Genomic DNA, 17,233 nt, shown 5'->3' on the forward strand with positions numbered 1-17,233 from the left:
AATGAGTAAATTATGGAAAGTTCAATTGTAGCTGATGTGTAGTTCAACTGAGTTAAATCTTACCATATTGTTCCTTTTCTAATGAACAAAAGCATTTTTTTTCCCTGGCAAAAGTCTCAAACACAATTTCTCTTTTTTTCTTTTCCTTTCCTTTCCCTTTCTCCTTTTCTTCTCCTCTTCTCTTCTCTTCTCTTTTTTCCTTTCTTTTCAGGCCCATAATAAGCATCTTTCTTCAAAATGGTTTCCATGATTGGGCCAGAAGGTCTGTGGTTACTTTTTCTATCATTTTGTGATTACACTACATTTGCTAAACAGCTACTGTGTAATTAAAGATGGGCTGCTTCTTGAGTTCTCTAGAAATGTTTCAATGTTAAAGGCCCAAGTGGTCTTTCAAAATGTTTGCTTAATTGAAGTGAAAGAAATAGTGGAACCATTGTTCAGGGTAATCAGTGAAAGGTCATTTACATGAAGGGACCATGGGGTAGTGAGAAAAGAAATCCTGGCTCAGTATAATTCATTCTGGGTCCCTTGAGTCCACACAAAAGATTTACCTTTAAGAGGCTAAGTTCCCAAGCCCCCAGTTTTTAGAGTAAATCCAAACTATAGAACCTCTAAATCTTTTATCAACCCACAAAATAACACTATGTTAGAAGCTCAAATTAGAAGGACTTCTGCAAGCTTTAACATCTGTATTTGGGGGTCAGTGCAAAGAAAAGATGCTGGAAAATAAACCCTCAGGACAAATGGAGACCGATTTGGGTTTTCAAATATAACTGTGGCCACACTGAATGCTATTTTGGGAAAAATAAATTTATTTTTAAATTGGAAAACTTTATCTGACAGCAGATCGTGCCCAGTGTTTTGCCCTTAAAAAAAATCAGTCATACTAAAAACATAATTTATTTGGCTACATTATTATCTCAAGAAGCAAGACATAAAGATAAGCTACCTTTCACATTCTCTGATTTGTATTTTAAATCCTAAGTCTTTCTAAGGAAGACATAGTAAGTTCCGCATTTAAATAAAAACCATAATTGGTTTATAAATACAAAAATTATACTTTTTTTAAACAAGGGTGGGGTTTACTTTAACATTCTGTGCCAAATGCATGCAGTTGAACTGAGTCCAATTGGTCCTTAATTTTTGCCATGTTACAAAATTTGAGGTTCATTCAAAACAAAGGATACATCTGTTTTCATCAGCTGTTTCTTGACTTTTATTACGGGGATTCATTTTTTAAAATTGTTTTGCCTAGATGGCATTGTTTTTTACTAGGCATGATTTATTACTCTCCCATGTGCCCACAGAAACTATGTGTTCCTGAAATAATGCAAACTGAATCAAAAATGAGAAGAAAAAGAGGGGAACTTATTTCATTTACATTGGATTAAATAATCATTTAGAATATGTGAATACATTTACATTGTAATTGAGTTTTTACTTATCAATGGGAACAAAAATATGTTCAATTACTCCAAGCTGATATACAGAAAAATTGAGGCATGATCAGAGGACAAAAGGAAGAATTGAAGAATGTGACTCTTTTTGGAATGCTATTTAAAAAATCAGCTCAAAATTGAGGATTATCTGCCTAACAGAGCATTAACAATGTTTTTATTTATTTATTCTCTACTTTGTTCCACAAAAGAAGATTTCAGGCAGCTTGCCCTCTCAATGTTCTGCTAAAAAATGTATTGAATTTTAGCTTTTGATATTTATGAACTAACGACATTTGATGCCTACTTACTGTGCAAGCATTATGCTAATTTTTAAAGCTAGAAGGGCATATCTCTGGGTAACAACATTTAAAGAGTAAAATTTATTAGTTGTACTGTTATCTTGGCATTTATAGATTACTGGATAGCTTGACCATTACTGCCTTGCCTACTGCAATAACAGTAACTTTTTGCAGGTTTGGAAATGTTTAAATAGTAGAATATTTTTACGTTAGATGCAGGAAGATATTGAAAAAGACTGGCGAATAATTGCAAAGAGAAAAAGCTCTAGATAACTATAGATGATGAGCTAAAACTTGGCTCAAATCACTAAGAAAATCTTTAATCGTGCAGTGTTTTTATTTAATCATGTAACATCTTAAAAAAGGGAAACAGACTTTTTCAGTAAAATGTAGAGCGTATTTCACTTCTAGGTAAACTTTTTTTGTAGGTTACTGGTACACTGGCTCATATTTGCTGATACTGAGCTGATATTGGGGTTTTGGACATTTCTAGAACTTCCAAACCTTTGTCAGCTCACAAAATAAGTTAACCAGGAAAATTTGAGGAGATATATTGCTTCTGAGACAGCTTGTTTTAGTTTTTGCGATAATTAAAATACGCCTGCATTTGCATTTACAATTTTTGTCACTCAAGCAATAATAGCTAACATTTATTTAGCATTCCACCTGCCAACCATTGTTCTGAATGCTTTGTTTTTAACCGATTGAATCCTCATAGCTGCTAGATGGGGCAGGCACTGCTTATTAATGTTTTATAAACCAAGCCATGGAGAGTTAAGTAACTTGCCCGAGGTCCATGACTGGCCATCACAGTGCCAAAATTCAAACTCAGGAAGGAGCCTCTGAGCCCACTTTGTGACCACCACGCTACCACCCATGCCTGCTCAGACAAATGAGGTATCACTGTGCAGGCTTTACGTGGTACTGCCACCAATCTGTTCTGTGAGCGTGGGGCTTTCTCTGTGAATATTTATCCAAAGAAAATCTTGCACATTTATTGACAAATTTAGACAGTCAACACTCTTCTTATTTGCCTTGCTAGTCTCTTACATTTCTATTTTACATGAAGGAAAGAAAGCTTCTGGAAAGCCAAATACTTAATGAGTCCTTTTTTCAAGAGATTTTAGGCAGTGAAACAATTTAGGTCGTTGCTCGAAGACATCTCAGAAAGAGCTACAAATCTCCAGCTATGGCTGGAATGGAGAAATTTAACACATTGCTCAGGCAGACCAGCTGAATCCAACAGAAAAGCTATGCAAACAGGTCTCTTATGACTTGGACTCAGTCACCATTTTGGATTTTCTAAAAAGGGTGATTATAAACTCATCAGTGAATAGAATATTTGGAATTTTATTTTAAAGGTTAATACCTCAAATTCCGAATAGAAAACAGAATAGAAGATACCAAAAATCTTCTAGTATAATAGGACAAAGAACCATATACCGTCTTCCTGCTCCAACGTGATTCCCACTGATTAAATTTTTTTCTCATAAATGAGTTATAATTCTTATTCAGGGAGGGCTCCATAGTGTACTATCCCAAACCAAATGGATCTCTTTTTTTTTTAATGGCATTTTTCTAACATCTTTTTTTTTTCCTTTTTATATGGAGAACCAAGAAAGATAGAAAAAAGGATTTTGGAATTTCAATGTTACCCATATTTTCATCTTCTTCTATTAGTAACTGAGTTATAAGCAAAAAGCAAATGGCTATCCCCAGTCTTCAATCTGCACACCCGAGTTGGGTCACATATATAAAACAACTTATAATGGGGAGAAGAATTAATATGTGGTGAAAAACACATTTCAAATAGATTTGGATGTGTAGTAACTTGCTACTTAAAGAAAATTTCAATGAGTTTAAAGGCAATAAGAGAATCTGCTGATGATGGAAGTACAAGGAAAGAAAAACTGGGAGATGTGCTAGAGACTAAACTCCATCTGACCTTAGTAAAGGTGAACTAGCATTTCTCTGGGCATGACTGCAATGGCTTATGCAAAGTCTTGCATTAACAATTTAGAATGTCTTTCAACTCTGACCAACCAAGGTAAAAGCAGATATTTCCTTTTATAGGAGATCCACAAAGATCTGAGTTAAACTGATAGATCTTCCTACCAACCTCCTGACCTATTTTCCTTCTTCCCTCCCTCCCTCCATCCCTCTCTCCCTTCCTTCCATCCATCCATCCATCTTTCTATCTTCCTCATCGGTTTCATATTTCTGAATTCACCCACCTGTAAAATGTGTTTGTAACACCAGATCAATACTTGAGGTGCTTCTGAGGTCATCCACAGACATGCACAGAACAGCAAAAAAATTTGAGTCACCGACACACAGGTTCCCAGTTGAGGTGGAATAAGGTGCTGTTTTGCCTTCTTGTTTCAGCTCTCATACTGTAAACAAGTGTCTGTTCTTTTCATGGTCTATTTAGTGCCACATGTTTCTCATCTTTGTGTTTTTTGCTGGTGATTTTGCTGTTTAAAATGTCCCACAAGTGTAGTGCTAAAGTGCTGTCTAGTGTTCCCATGTATAAGAAGGCTGTTATGTGCCTTATGGGGAAAATGCATGTGTTACAATAAGCTTCATCCAGGCATGAGTTACAGTGCTGTTGGCTGTGAGTTCAATTTAAATGAATTAACAGTATATATTAAGATGTCTTTAACACCGTGAAACAAGGCTATGTACTAATCAGTTGATGAAGATGTATGACCAGAGGCTTGTGAGAATCTAACGCTATATTTCCCCTAGAAACAATGCTTCTGTATTTGCTAATTCAGTGTTCACACTGACTTTAGAGAATATAACTACCATGAAAAATGATAATTGACTGTGTGTATACACACAGAGATACACACACAGAGAGAGCTATACACAGTGATATATCATCATATCACCAACAATGTGAGTCTATGGAGCAGAATCCTCTGAGCTGAAATAATTTCCCACCTTCTCTCAGACTGCAGAATAAGGTGACCGTCTCAATTTGCCCATTTGCCCTTGACTGAGGGGCTTCCCAGGATGAGGGACTTTCAAGTGCTACACCTGGGGAAATCCCAGGGCAAACTGGAAAGAGTTAGCCCCCTACTCTAGAATTTCTCTAAGCCAAAGAATTAGGGTGGGGGTGGGGCCTATACAAACCCTTCACATCTGGCTCTGGAACTAGTAACCCCACCATCATTAGGAAAGAGACTCATGAAATAAATATACCCCAAGACATTAAGCACCCCTGGCCCCACTCATGCTTCTAAGGGTTCATGAGCAAAACCTGAGGCCTCTCTGGCAAAACTTTACTGAGAAAGCATTAACAATAAGTTCATTTGATTTGCTTTTCTAATGGCCCTTGTGTCTCTTTGGTGTGTAGAGACTTCAGAGTTGAGCTGTGAAGAAATACAATGCCTTGACCCAATAAAAAAGCAAAAATAGCAGATGTCCAAGAAACTAAATATTTTCTTTTTTTTATTATGTTAATCACCATACATTACATCATTAGTTTTTGATGTAGTGTTCCATGATTCATTGTTTGTGTATAACACCCAGTGCTCCACGCAGAACGTGCCCTCTTTAATACCCATCACCAGGCTAACCCATTCCCCCCACCCCCCTCCCCTCTAGAACCCTCAGTTTGTTTCTCAGAGTCCATAGTCCCTCATGGTTCGTCTCCCCCTCCAGTTTCCCCCCCTTCATTCTTCCCTTCCTGCTATCTTCTTCTTCTTCTTCTTTTTTTTTTTTTTAACATATAATGTGTTATTTGTTTCAGAGGTACAGGTCTGTGATTCATCAGTCTTACACAATTCACAGTGCTTACCATAGCACATTCAGGCAGCTAACTATATCATTTTCCATTACTTTCTGTACACTGATAAATGATAGAGGAGAGAAAGTGTGGATTTTAGGATTTAATCCACATTTCCTAAATCAAAAAATCCTCAACTTTTCAGAGATTTGTGGCTCTATACAGAATAGTGATTCTCAACCCTAAGTACACCTGAGAATTATCTGGGAGGATTAAAAAATCCTGTGCCTGGACTCCACCCACTACAATGAAATTAAATAAGAATGGGGGTGAGGTGGGGTGTTACTGGACATTGGAATTGTTCTAAAAGCTTCTCAGGTACTCTAATGTGCACCCTGAGCTCAGAAGCACTCACAGGGAAGACAGTGTTGAGAAAAGGTCTTGGGAAGGTTCTACGTTCAGCAGAGAAGAGCACTATAATCAACCGGCAGTGCCTGCCATGGGTGGAAGAGGCTGCCATGGGTGGAAGGGGCTTACAGGGAAGGTTACAGCACACAGGACTGCACTACACACCATCTTTTTCAGTCCAGGTGAAGTGGAAACATTCAAACTCTGGAATCAGGCAGTTCTTGATTCTCTGTTGGCTCTGCTATTATGACTTACCTATGTAATGTCGGTCAAGTGATTAGCCCCCTTGTCATCAGATTTGTTTTTTTTTTATAAAGATTTTATTTATTTGAGAGAGAGAATGAGAGAGAGAGAGAGAGCACATGGGGGGGGAGGGTCAGAGGGAGAAGCAGACTCCCTGCCGAGCAGGGAGCCCGACGCGGGACTCGATCCCGGGACTCCAGGATCATGACCTGAGCTGAAGGCAGTCGCTTAACCAACTGAGCCACCCAGGTGCCCACCATTTTACAAGATTTGTTGTGAGGATTGAGGAAGCACATGCCAAGTACCTGGCACACGGCAGATGCTTAATAAAGAGAAACTATCGTCGTCACTACAGGCACCCACACTCTCATTTTTGGCGACTTTCTGAGCTGCATTCTGTGATCCTGACAAAGAATACCAGAGGAGCTTTATGAGGTGGGAGTAGAGTTATTTTAAAAACAAAACGAATAACACTGATAAAAGTGAATGGTATCGCCAAGGCAATTTTGTAAGCACATAATCTAGTTCAGGGGTCAGCAAATGACTGCCTGTGGGCCAGATCTAACCATACCCATTCATTTACTTATCGTCTGTAGCTGTTTTCCCATGACAGAAATCATATGGCCCCTAAAGCCAAAAATATTTACTATCAGGTCCTTTACAGAAAAAGTTTGCTGACCCTTGATTCTAGTTCATCAATTCTCAGTGTGGTTCCTGGACCCCTGAGACCCCCTCAGGGGATCTGTGAGGTCAAAGTTATTTTCACAATAACACTCATACATCATTGACTGTTTGCACTGTGTTGACATTTGTGCTGGAAGGACAAGAGCAATGGCAGATAAAATGCTAATGCTAATAAATGCTAATGCCTTAGCACCCATCCGGACAAGGGCACCAGAATGTGCTTTATGTTCTTTACCAGCACACACTCGCAGGAAAAAGCAAACAAAAAGCCCGTTTCACTTAACTCAGGGTTTCTTAGCTTTGGCATTATTGACATTTTGAGCCAGATAATTCTTAGTGGTGGGGGGCTGTCCTGTGCGATGTAGGATGTTTATCAGCCATCTCTCACCTCACCCATTACGGACTACCAGTCTTTCCTCTCATTCCTCAGCTGTGACAACCCAAAGTGCCACCAGACGTGTTTTTTTTTTAAATTTCTCAGTTTTAACTTAATACATGTGAAAATAGAGGGCACATAGGAATAGATAAAACTCAGATAAACAAAAATTCGTTGGGTTCTCCTATAATTTTTAACAGACCAGGAGGTTCAGAGACCAAAAACTTTGAGATCTGCTGCTCTATTTTGTATTCACAGTGCATTTTTGATGTCTATGTCACTAAATCAAAAATAACAAAAGGAAAAGGACAGCATAACTGATGATGAAAAGGATGTAGAAACAAAAAGTAGAAAAATAAATGTGTGTGGGGGGGGTTGGCATTTTTTGACGGGAGGGGCTGCGTGTATCACCAGTGAGTACACAGCTCTTAGAGACAGAGAAGGCGTACGTGACCTTGAGCAAGTTAGTTTTCTGTTTGTGCCTCAGTTTCCTCCTTATAAAATGGCAGTGATCACAGTACTCACCTCAGAGTATTATTGGGAGGATTCCATGAATAAACACATAAAAGGTGTGCCAAATAGGCTTGGCACTTAGATTAAGTATACCCTGTGGGTCAGCTATTATTATTTTTATAATAAATAGTTTGTCAGAAGGGATGAGTTCAGGCCTGCAATTGAGGCATACAGGTGCTGCTGACCTTACCCCCAGTGGAATGACTGAAAGCAGAAAAAATGAAGTCACTGGTTCCCCAGAGATAAAATATCATGGAGCTGAGAAAGAAATCAGAATCTCCTAACCCCCTTCCTACCCTAACACCACACTTTCTAATCCCAAATCACATCTGTTACCCCTGTAAGGTACATGGACATTCTCCAAGATTTCAAAACAAACGATGTGAGGTTGGCTTGGTTTCATATGTTAGTTCCAGAGCAGTTATAATCTTTCTTGTTCCCATACTGTGATTAATTTTCCCTTCAGCTCACTTTGGCTGTCAGAAGATCATCCAGAATTATGTTGGTTTCAGCAAATACCCACACAGTCCCTTTCACTGTTAGGAAGACACATGCTTTAAAGAAAGGGCTTGCTAGGGGCACCTGGGTGGCTCAGCCAGTTAAGCATCTGCCTTTGGCTCTGGTCATGATCCTAGGATCCTGGGATTGAGCCTGTGTCAGGCTCCTTTCTCAGCCGGGGGTCTGCTTCTCCCCCTGCCTTCCACTCCCCCACTGCTTGTGCTCTTCCTCTCTCTCTGACAAATAAATAAAATCTTTAAAAAAAAGTAAAGGGCTTGCTAATTTTTATAGTGAGAAGAATCCTTAATAAAACCATAGGGACACTTCTTGGATAAACAAATGAAATGTTTGTGACATAGTTTTAAAAAATGCTGAAGAAGAATATGATTCTGAAGGTGAGGAAGGAAGTTGCTTGAAATTTGAAATTACGTTCTCAGTAGTAAAGTGCCCCATCTCCCGAGTCTCATATCTTCCTAGCCTCCCTGTATCAAACAGGACAATTTTACTGTAGTTGTTTCCTGTGGCTACTGAGAATGTTGGGTTTAGATTCTAAAACCCAGTTAAATCCAAATGTCACCTTCTCTGTGAGATCTGACCGCCCTACACTATTTAACCTTGACTCCCCTCCCTGCGACTCCCCATCCTGTTTCATTTTTCTTTGAGGAATATTTCTTCGTCCAACACATGATATATTTTACAAAAGTATTTTGTTTATTGTCTGCTTGCCTTACTGTGATGGCAGGGGTTTTTATCCTTTTCCTTCAGTATTGTGCTCCTAGCTCTTGAAACTGAGCCTGGCACATGGTAGGGACCCCCACATTCAGGTTTGCCTTTAAACGGGAGATGGAAAATGTCCCTGTGATGCATTGCATACTGTGAATTCACATATGGAGACCTTGCATGAATTAAAGTATCTATGTTTTGCAAAATAACCTATTAGACTCAAGAGCATTTAACTGTCATTCTGCAACCTGGCAATTGTATGAGCCAAAGTATAAAATGGGCTGTCAGGAACTTGTTCCAATGGTCTCTACTTTTTAGTCATCTAATATTCTTATCCTTTAATGAATAAATGTCTCTTCATTAGATGTCCTGCTCATGAAGTGTGAGCCTCTTCCCATACACCCAGATGGAGCACTGTGACTTAGTGGTTCTTAAGAGATAATTATTAAGGGATTGATTGGCAGCTGTACTCCACATCCCCAAGAGATGTGTTCCAGTGCAATTGTACATGAAATCTTCGAAACCCTAATTAAGTATTAAAGACTAGGGAACTTCATTACTTAAATCTGTTTTGTAATAAGTATTTCTTGTAAAGCACAAAATTCCTTTACAACTACATATTTTATTTGTAAAGTCATATTTTGGCATTTAAGTTTTGTTTAAATGAGTGAATCAAGACTTATACACTGTGTGTAGATGCTACAGGCTCAATTCTGTGCCAGGCTGATGATTGATGTTGAGAAATAGCCCCTTTAGGAGACCTGACTGGTGCATATAACCATTAGTGAATTATAAATGGAAGAGGGAATTGCAAGTCCCTCCAAGGCAGAGTCTACCTCTTATTCACCGTTGTCATCTAGAATCTAGCACAAGCATATTTTAGGCATGCAATACCTATCTGGTGATTAAATTAAAACATGTGTACACAAATAATCAAGTGCAAAGTACTAATGAGATTTTTTAAAAGTCTATAATACAGTGAAAATTCAGACAGAAAAGGTCACTAGGAATGGCTTCGTGGAGGAGATAGGGTAGGAGTTACGTCTAGAAAGAAATTAAGGCTTCAAGTGCTAGAATAAAAGGTAGGAGGGGAATATCTAGATAGAAAAGTAATTTAGGCCTATACACCTATCACTCAAAAGGATTTTGAATATCAACTTCCAGCATATATTTATTTAAAATTGTATTTATATTCTATTACATTAACATAATGAACAGTTTTTTAATACATTTAAAAATAGGATTTTAAAGGGGAAATTAAAGATGAAATAAACCATATTTAAAATTATCTTTATAAATTGTATATCATCATTTATATTGGGTACAAATCTACGATTCATCTATGCTTTGATAATTTTGAATTTTTTGGCTAACTTCCAGTCATGTTGGATTAATCATGGTGCCTTATGGTTCATGAAGAGATAGATATAAGAGACCTATTGGCTAAGACATTTGCTTATTACTCACTCATGCCTGCATTAATCATATTGTCTTTCATCTTTCGTTTCTCTGAAGGAACCAATTTAACTCATTTGTGAACATTAACTTGATTAAAGGTAGATAATATGATCTGCTCACTTGACCAGGCACATAGAATCCATAATATGTTGAAAGATCCTTAAAATGAACAAATGAGTGAGAATACCTTGTGGAGAGGAGGTAAACCTTGCACACCATGGCACCATCTGACAGAAGGATGGATTAAGGGTGCCACTGACCAACCTCCCCCTTGCGGGCAGAGTTATTGAGTCAGAGACATGGAGACTGGCCTGAAGACACAAAGCTGAGGAGAGTAGAAGTGTGGGGTGAGACCTTCAGTGGTATCCAAGAGGTTTTGGCCTGACAAGATAGGCAAATGAGACTACTGATGTATTTTTAAGAAAGGAATAATTAGGGAAAAGTTTTAATTTTAAAAAAAAGTTTGTCCTAAAAATCAGGAAAAAAGTCAAAATCTCAAAAAAGCCAATTCAGAGGCACTGTGAATGAGACATTATTTAGCTTTAGCTAGCTCTCTCAACTCCCCATAGAAATGTCATCTGCTGATCAGGGGACTTTGTTTTTCTTTTAAAATACAGATTTTTGTTTTTCGTTGTTCTTTTGTTCCCCTTCAGCCTTAATTGATGTATAATTGACTGGTACAATTGTAAGATATTTAAAAAGTGCAATGTGATGATTTGATATACATATTCATTATGAGATGATTCCCCCACATTGAGTTAATTGATGCATCCATCACCATACATATTTACGTTTTTGGGCCGGGGTGGTAAATGAGAACATTTAAGTTCTACTCTCTTAGCAAATCTCAATTATACAATACAGAGTTATCAACTATAGTCACCATGTTATACATGACTTTATTCAACTTATAGCTAAAAGTAAGCTTGCACGCTTTGAACAACTTCTCTCTATTTCTCCCACCCACCCCAGTCCCTTCAGTCCCTGTTTCTATGAGTTCAACTTTAACTTTTTGTTTGTTTGTTTCCACATATAGATGATACCACACGGTATTTGTCTTTTTCTGTGTGGCTTATTTTACTTAGCATAATGCCCTCCAGGTTCATCCAAGTTGTTGCAAATGGCAGGATTTCCTTCTTTTTTAATGACATGATTATGGATGAATAGTATTCCATTGTGTATATATACCACATTTTCTTTGTCCATTGATCCTTTTATGGACAGATTGGTGGTTTCCATGTCCTGGCTATTATGAATAATTCTACTATGAACATGGGAGTACAGAAATCTCTTTGGGATAATGATTTTGTTTCCTTTGGATAAATACCTAGAAGTGGGATTGCTGGCCATATGGTAGTTATATTTTTTCATTTCTTGAGGAACCTCCATACTGTTTTCCATTATGGCTGCACCAGTTTATGTTCCCACCAACAGTGCACACTGTCCTTCATTGTTCTCGGCAGGAGAGAGCCAGGAGCTGCCTGCCATTCCTGGTGAGTCAGTTGGCCAACATGGAACATTCATTTCATCATATTCTCCTGCTGGAGATTAAGAGCATCACTGACGCTTTCTCCTCCATCCTGGGCCCTCAGAGCAGAGATATTTTCCGCATGAGCAACAGCTTCACCACCATTGCCAAGCTCCTTACCCAACAACTGGAAACTGCCAAGGCCAGAAGCAGCAGGTGAGCAGGAGTTCCTGTGTACCTCAGGGATATTTCATAAACCCATGGAGGTGTAGCACAGACAGTAGGCACTCAACTTCCCAAAGAAAACCAAACCCACTGTCTCAATGCAGAGCAACTTTTGAATAAATTATGGCATTTGCCAGAATTTTTTCTAAATCTGTGAAAACCAGAATGTAACAAAAAAATTTCTAAAATGCACAAAACGTGGCAAAGGAATAAGAATGTAGTACAAATAATGCTTATATCACTCAGTCAAGAAGCATTTAGCAATTACTTACTCTTGCCAGGAATTCTTCTAGAAGCTAGACATATATAGAGAGATAAAACAAATTCCTTGTACCCAAAGAGCTCATTGTCTAGTAGAGGAAATAAATATTTAAGTGGGTAACTAGAGAATAGTAGGAAGGTCATGCTTAATCAAGATGTGGCCAAGGAGTCTGGGGACACACAAATAGGTATATCTACTTCTGCAAGGAATGAAGAGAAATAGGGAGCTTAGATCAGGGAAGGCTTCCCAGAAGAGATGATATTTTGAACCAATCCCTAAAAGATGACCAGATTGCTCCAGGCTGTCTTTTGGGGAGCATGTGAAAGAACACAACACTTTCTAGAAACAGAAGTCATTTTGTATGGGCAGGGTATGTGTTAGAAGGAGAGCAACATTAGATAATGCCAATGAAGGGGTAGGCAGGGACTGCATGATTGTGGGCTTGACAACTTCCTAAGGAGTTTGAATTTTACTCTGTAGGCTATGAAGAATCACTGTGGGGTTTTATACATGGCAGGATATTATCAGAATCCATGTTTCAGGAAGCTCACTCTGATTCCAATGAAGAGAATGTCTCAGGGAGAGGCAGACTGAAGTCAAGTCCAGTGAGGGAAGGACAGAAGAGTGTCTATGGGTATTAGCCATAAGTATTGAAAATGTGGTGAATGAACCACCAGTGGTATGGGTGGAAAGAAAACAGAATGCTTGGGTTTGAAGGGAGAGAGTGGATACAATGCATCAACCTGGCCAAAGTTTGCGAAAAAATTTGTGGAAAAAAATAAAGATCATGTGAGATTAAGGGAGGGAGGGGCTGTATTTTAGTTTCCTCTATTTTGAATAGGGAAGCACTTGGAAAGTTTTATTACCCTTAGAAGCTAAAAAACAGTTTCCAATATGTACTCTCATTTGATCCTCATGACCACCCCACAAGGTAAGAAAAGCAGGTATCTTTAGTCCTATTTTACAAAAGAAAAAATACTTCTATTTTTGAGGTGAGAGGTGAGTTAAATGTCTTCCCACAGTTAAATAGTGACTAGGTGATAGAGGATGGACTCAAACCTTATCGTCACACCATGCACTGGAGGGTATTCAGTTCTAGAGAAGGGGCAGGGCCCATTTGAGACCAGTGTCAAATTTTGTGAGTTTTTGGAATATCAAATGATGCCTACCATTTCCAGTGTGAATCAAGGATTCCAAAAACGTAAGAAGTCACCTTGACAAAATAGTGAGCATTGAATCATCAGAGTCTACTTTATGTCCAATTTGGCACAGAGTCTGGAGGTTCCAAGAGACATAAGACACCATCCCTGCCCTCAAGGGATTCACAGTTAGGTATGGGAAGGGATTTTGGTAGAAGTGCATACAACGGGCTGTGGAGCATGAGAGATGTATTAACTAACAGCCAGGAAATTATAGAATGTTTTACAGAGAAATTGAAATTTAAGTTCATCCCATATTTATTGAGTAGCTTCATGGGCCAGGCATTTCTCTAGGTACTAGATTAAGTTGTACAAGATGAATGAGAGTTCTTCAGATAAGGGTAAAAGGAGACTTCAAATACAGAGAATAGCATGTGCAAAGTTATAGGGGCTTAAGAGTGTGTGACCCAAACTAAGGAAAAGGGATTGATTCATTGTGGTTGGAGCAAGTACATCAGGGCAGGGTGGGAGAGTAAGCTGAAATGTTAGGTCAGAGGCAGATTATCAGAGTCTTTTACGTGCTGTGTCAGGAAGTGAGGGGCTCATCCCTTAAGCAATATGGAGGCTTAGAAATATTTTAAACCAGGGAATGATCACAGCTCCTAACAGAGTAATTAGCAGATAGGCACTTGATAAATGTTTCTTCACTGAAGGACCCGGTAAATGAGGAAGCGGCTAAAGATGTGGAACACTGAATGGATTTGGCTGGAGCAGCAGGATGGCAAGAGAGTGACCAGGATGTATCATTGGAAACTTAATAAACAGGCTCTTTCAACTGTGATAGAGGCCTGAACTAAACCAGTAGTATTTAGACTAAGAAGTCAGGGAATATCATTATAATGAGGAGAGCACAGAATTATGAGGAACTGATTACCAACGCGAAGCAGGGTGAGGAGAAGGGGAGGATTGTGGATAAAACCCAAAGATATATAGTTGGAATGACTGCATACTCAGTAGGAAGATGATGCTAATAACCATGAAAAGAGGAGCAGGAGGGCCAAATAGCAGGATCTGTTAGTCCACTATACAGAGAATATTATCTGGCTAATAGGGTCATCAAAGTCAACAAAAGCTATTCATCCAAAGAAGACTGCTTGCAAGTGCCCTTTTGCTCTCAACACCATAGTTTTGATTTGTTGTTGGCCGGCTCAATGTATAAATGCCTACAAACCAGGGTTTCTAATTTTGGTACTATTGAAAATTAGGCCCGTTAATCCTTGGTTATGGGGCTGTCTTGTGCCTTATAGAATATTTGCGAGCATCTGGACTCTACCCAGTAGATGCTGGTAGCAGTCCTCCCCCTCAGTTATGGCAACCAAAAATGTATCCAGACATTGCTAAATGTCCCCTGAGAGACAAAAAATCTCTTACAGTGAGAACTGTATTCTATTCAAAAATAGTATTTTTACAGACCCATGACCTGCCTAGCAACAGCCTAAACACAGCAGTATCCAAGAAATCCAAGGCCAGCATCATGAAGGGGTGATTTGTCATTTGTATGCAAGCACAAAGTCACTTTTGGCCAATTTTCATGATGATGTTGTTTTAGAAATTTGATTTAGAGCCTCTACAGCAGGTGTTTGGGGGAGCCGTTTTGTATTCTGTGCATAGCCAGCCTGCTTAGTTCTTCTTCCAGTGATGAGCGACATGTGCATCAGATGTGAAAGCTTAGGCACATGTTCTGGCCAGTGTTCTGTGCACTCTCTGTTGCCTCTACAAATGCAAAGTTGCAAGAGGCCAGTTGGCATCTGCAAGAGTATATATGTGAAAAATATTTACATAAAGGAAAAACATGTTATACAAGGGTGTTACCTTGGGCATTCTAACAAGAAAATTGATCCTTAACAAGTAGGCACAACCCAGTTAGCAATAAACAATTTCCCCATGAAAAAAAGAACTTAGGAGATATATACATAGGAGGAAAAAAGATTTTACTATTAAAGTATGAATCTGTAGGTATGAGAATGCATTTAAGTTTTCCTCCTGTTTTTCTGGGGGAAAAAACACATAGAAATTAAATGTAAAGAAATAAAAATGTCACCACTCACCTCACGTACCACCACCACCACCACCACCACCATCCCCACTACCTCAACCTTTCTCAATTCAAATTACTCACTTTACCAGTGCTCAACACTCACTGTCAATCTCCTTCTAGTTGATTGTAATTATTCAGTGGGAACCTCAAAACACTGGTGTGGACAGCCAGCCTTTTGTATTAGCTGCTCATCCTCTCTGGGATGGTTGCTAAGGCTTCTCTCCCAACATCTTTTTCCTAAATAGCCTTCATTGTGACCACTTAGCTTCAGTAATTTTAAATCTGGGTCCCCCGAAGAAGAAAGGTCTACACTTTTGTCTAAATCACCCAGCAAACTATGATCCTTACAATTAAAGGGGAAATGAATAAGTGAAGAGAGTTGGAAAGAAAATTAAAGATGATAAAATTCAAAACAGATGTCATCTAATTTACAAATCTGACACATAGCCCAGCAGGTCAGATTTTAGACTTCAGGCCGAAAATACAAGATTATCAGAAGAAAAACAATTAGCATCCTAGAGAAAATGAAAACTGAAGCAGACAGGAGACTTCTTTGTGCCAAGCCATTCTGAATTAATTGGGTGAGTTTTATTAGATGCACCAGGTACACACTTGTGCTTTTCTTGTTCCTGTGTTTTAGAAAGAACATTTATATCTAAACAATAAACCAACAGGACAGTCAAGAAAAGCATTTAGATTTTGAAACTAATTCTGGAGAAGCAAAAAGAAGTAACAGCAATTGTGGGTTAAAAAGGAAGTGACAAGATAAGGGAAAAGATCTATACCTTTCAGAATCGTGGGAGCCCTAAGTAGCCTTCTGAGCAGCCACTAACCATTGGACCTTATGCCAACCAGGGCGATCTGGGGAAGGAGAGGGCGCGCTCCCGGCAACTGTGTGCTGGCTGAGCATTCAAATGGTCATTCGACTAGAAGACACCTTTGCCCAATGCATGTGGTTCCAGGGAGACTGCTCTAATCAGGCACCAATGATTTGGGGGCAGTTTGTCACAGGTGGTCTTAGTAGGTAGTTAAGCTCAGGCCCCAGTTGGGGACGGAAACTTCGAGAGATGGAAATTGTGAAAAGAAACAGGGGTTGAGGGGGTCAATAGGAGAAATGAGAAAAGACAGGAAGAAAGGATGGCTATGGGATAAAGGCCTAGGGAAACCAGAGGACATGGAGGAAGGGCACCTGCACACAGCCCCCCATCCCAGGCCTGCGTGGTGTGTGTGTGTGTGTGTGTGTGTGTGTGTGTGTGTGTGTGTGTGTATCAGAGGGTTTACAGTTCCCTCCGATCCAACTTTCAAACTCTAGCCAAAGCCATCAAGTCACTGAGTGGGGGGGGGGGGGGGGGGAGCGGGGTTGTTTTTAAGAAAAGTTTTAACACAAAGCATGTGGTTAAAGCTTTCCCAAACTTCTGGCTTGGTTAAGTGGGTGGTACATTCTTTTGTTGTTTTGGTGGTAATGGTGGCAGTAGTGGTGAGATTTTGTGTTTATTCTTTGTTTTTAAGAATCAAGTCTGGGGGTGGGGGGAGGGGGAATGAAAGGTAAATTATGGTCAAAACAAAATGGGTAGGTATAAATCTGATTTTGGTATAAATGGAAAGAGGTGACACCACGGAGGGAAGGCCATAAAACAACATGTGTCAGGGAGAATTAAAGGAAAACA

The 17,233-nt window shown here is 39.2% G+C and overlaps 1 protein-coding gene across 5 annotated transcripts in view; it reads left to right on the forward strand.

Annotated features, from left to right (window-relative positions):
- VEPH1 (ventricular zone expressed PH domain containing 1) overlaps positions 1-17,233 on the forward strand; it is a 240,610-nt gene that overhangs the window by 92,149 nt on the left and 131,228 nt on the right. For 2 of the 5 annotated variants that reach the window (XM_025879871.2, XM_073898129.1), the window contains exon 7: positions 11,838-12,058. The exons of 2 other annotated variants lie outside the window; for them this stretch is intronic. In XM_025879871.2, the coding sequence (XP_025735656.2) occupies positions 11,838-12,058 (221 nt within the window). Of the gene's footprint in view, positions 1-11,837; positions 12,059-17,233 lie in introns of those variants that run through there. One more of the 5 variants, XM_073898140.1, reaches the window with a different exon arrangement.

This window comes from Callorhinus ursinus, unplaced genomic scaffold (genome assembly GCF_003265705.2).
Source record: "Callorhinus ursinus isolate GAN/ISIS: 27379988/994484 unplaced genomic scaffold, GSC_fseal_2.0 scaffold1, whole genome shotgun sequence".
Classification (NCBI taxonomy): domain Eukaryota; kingdom Metazoa; phylum Chordata; class Mammalia; order Carnivora; family Otariidae; genus Callorhinus; species Callorhinus ursinus.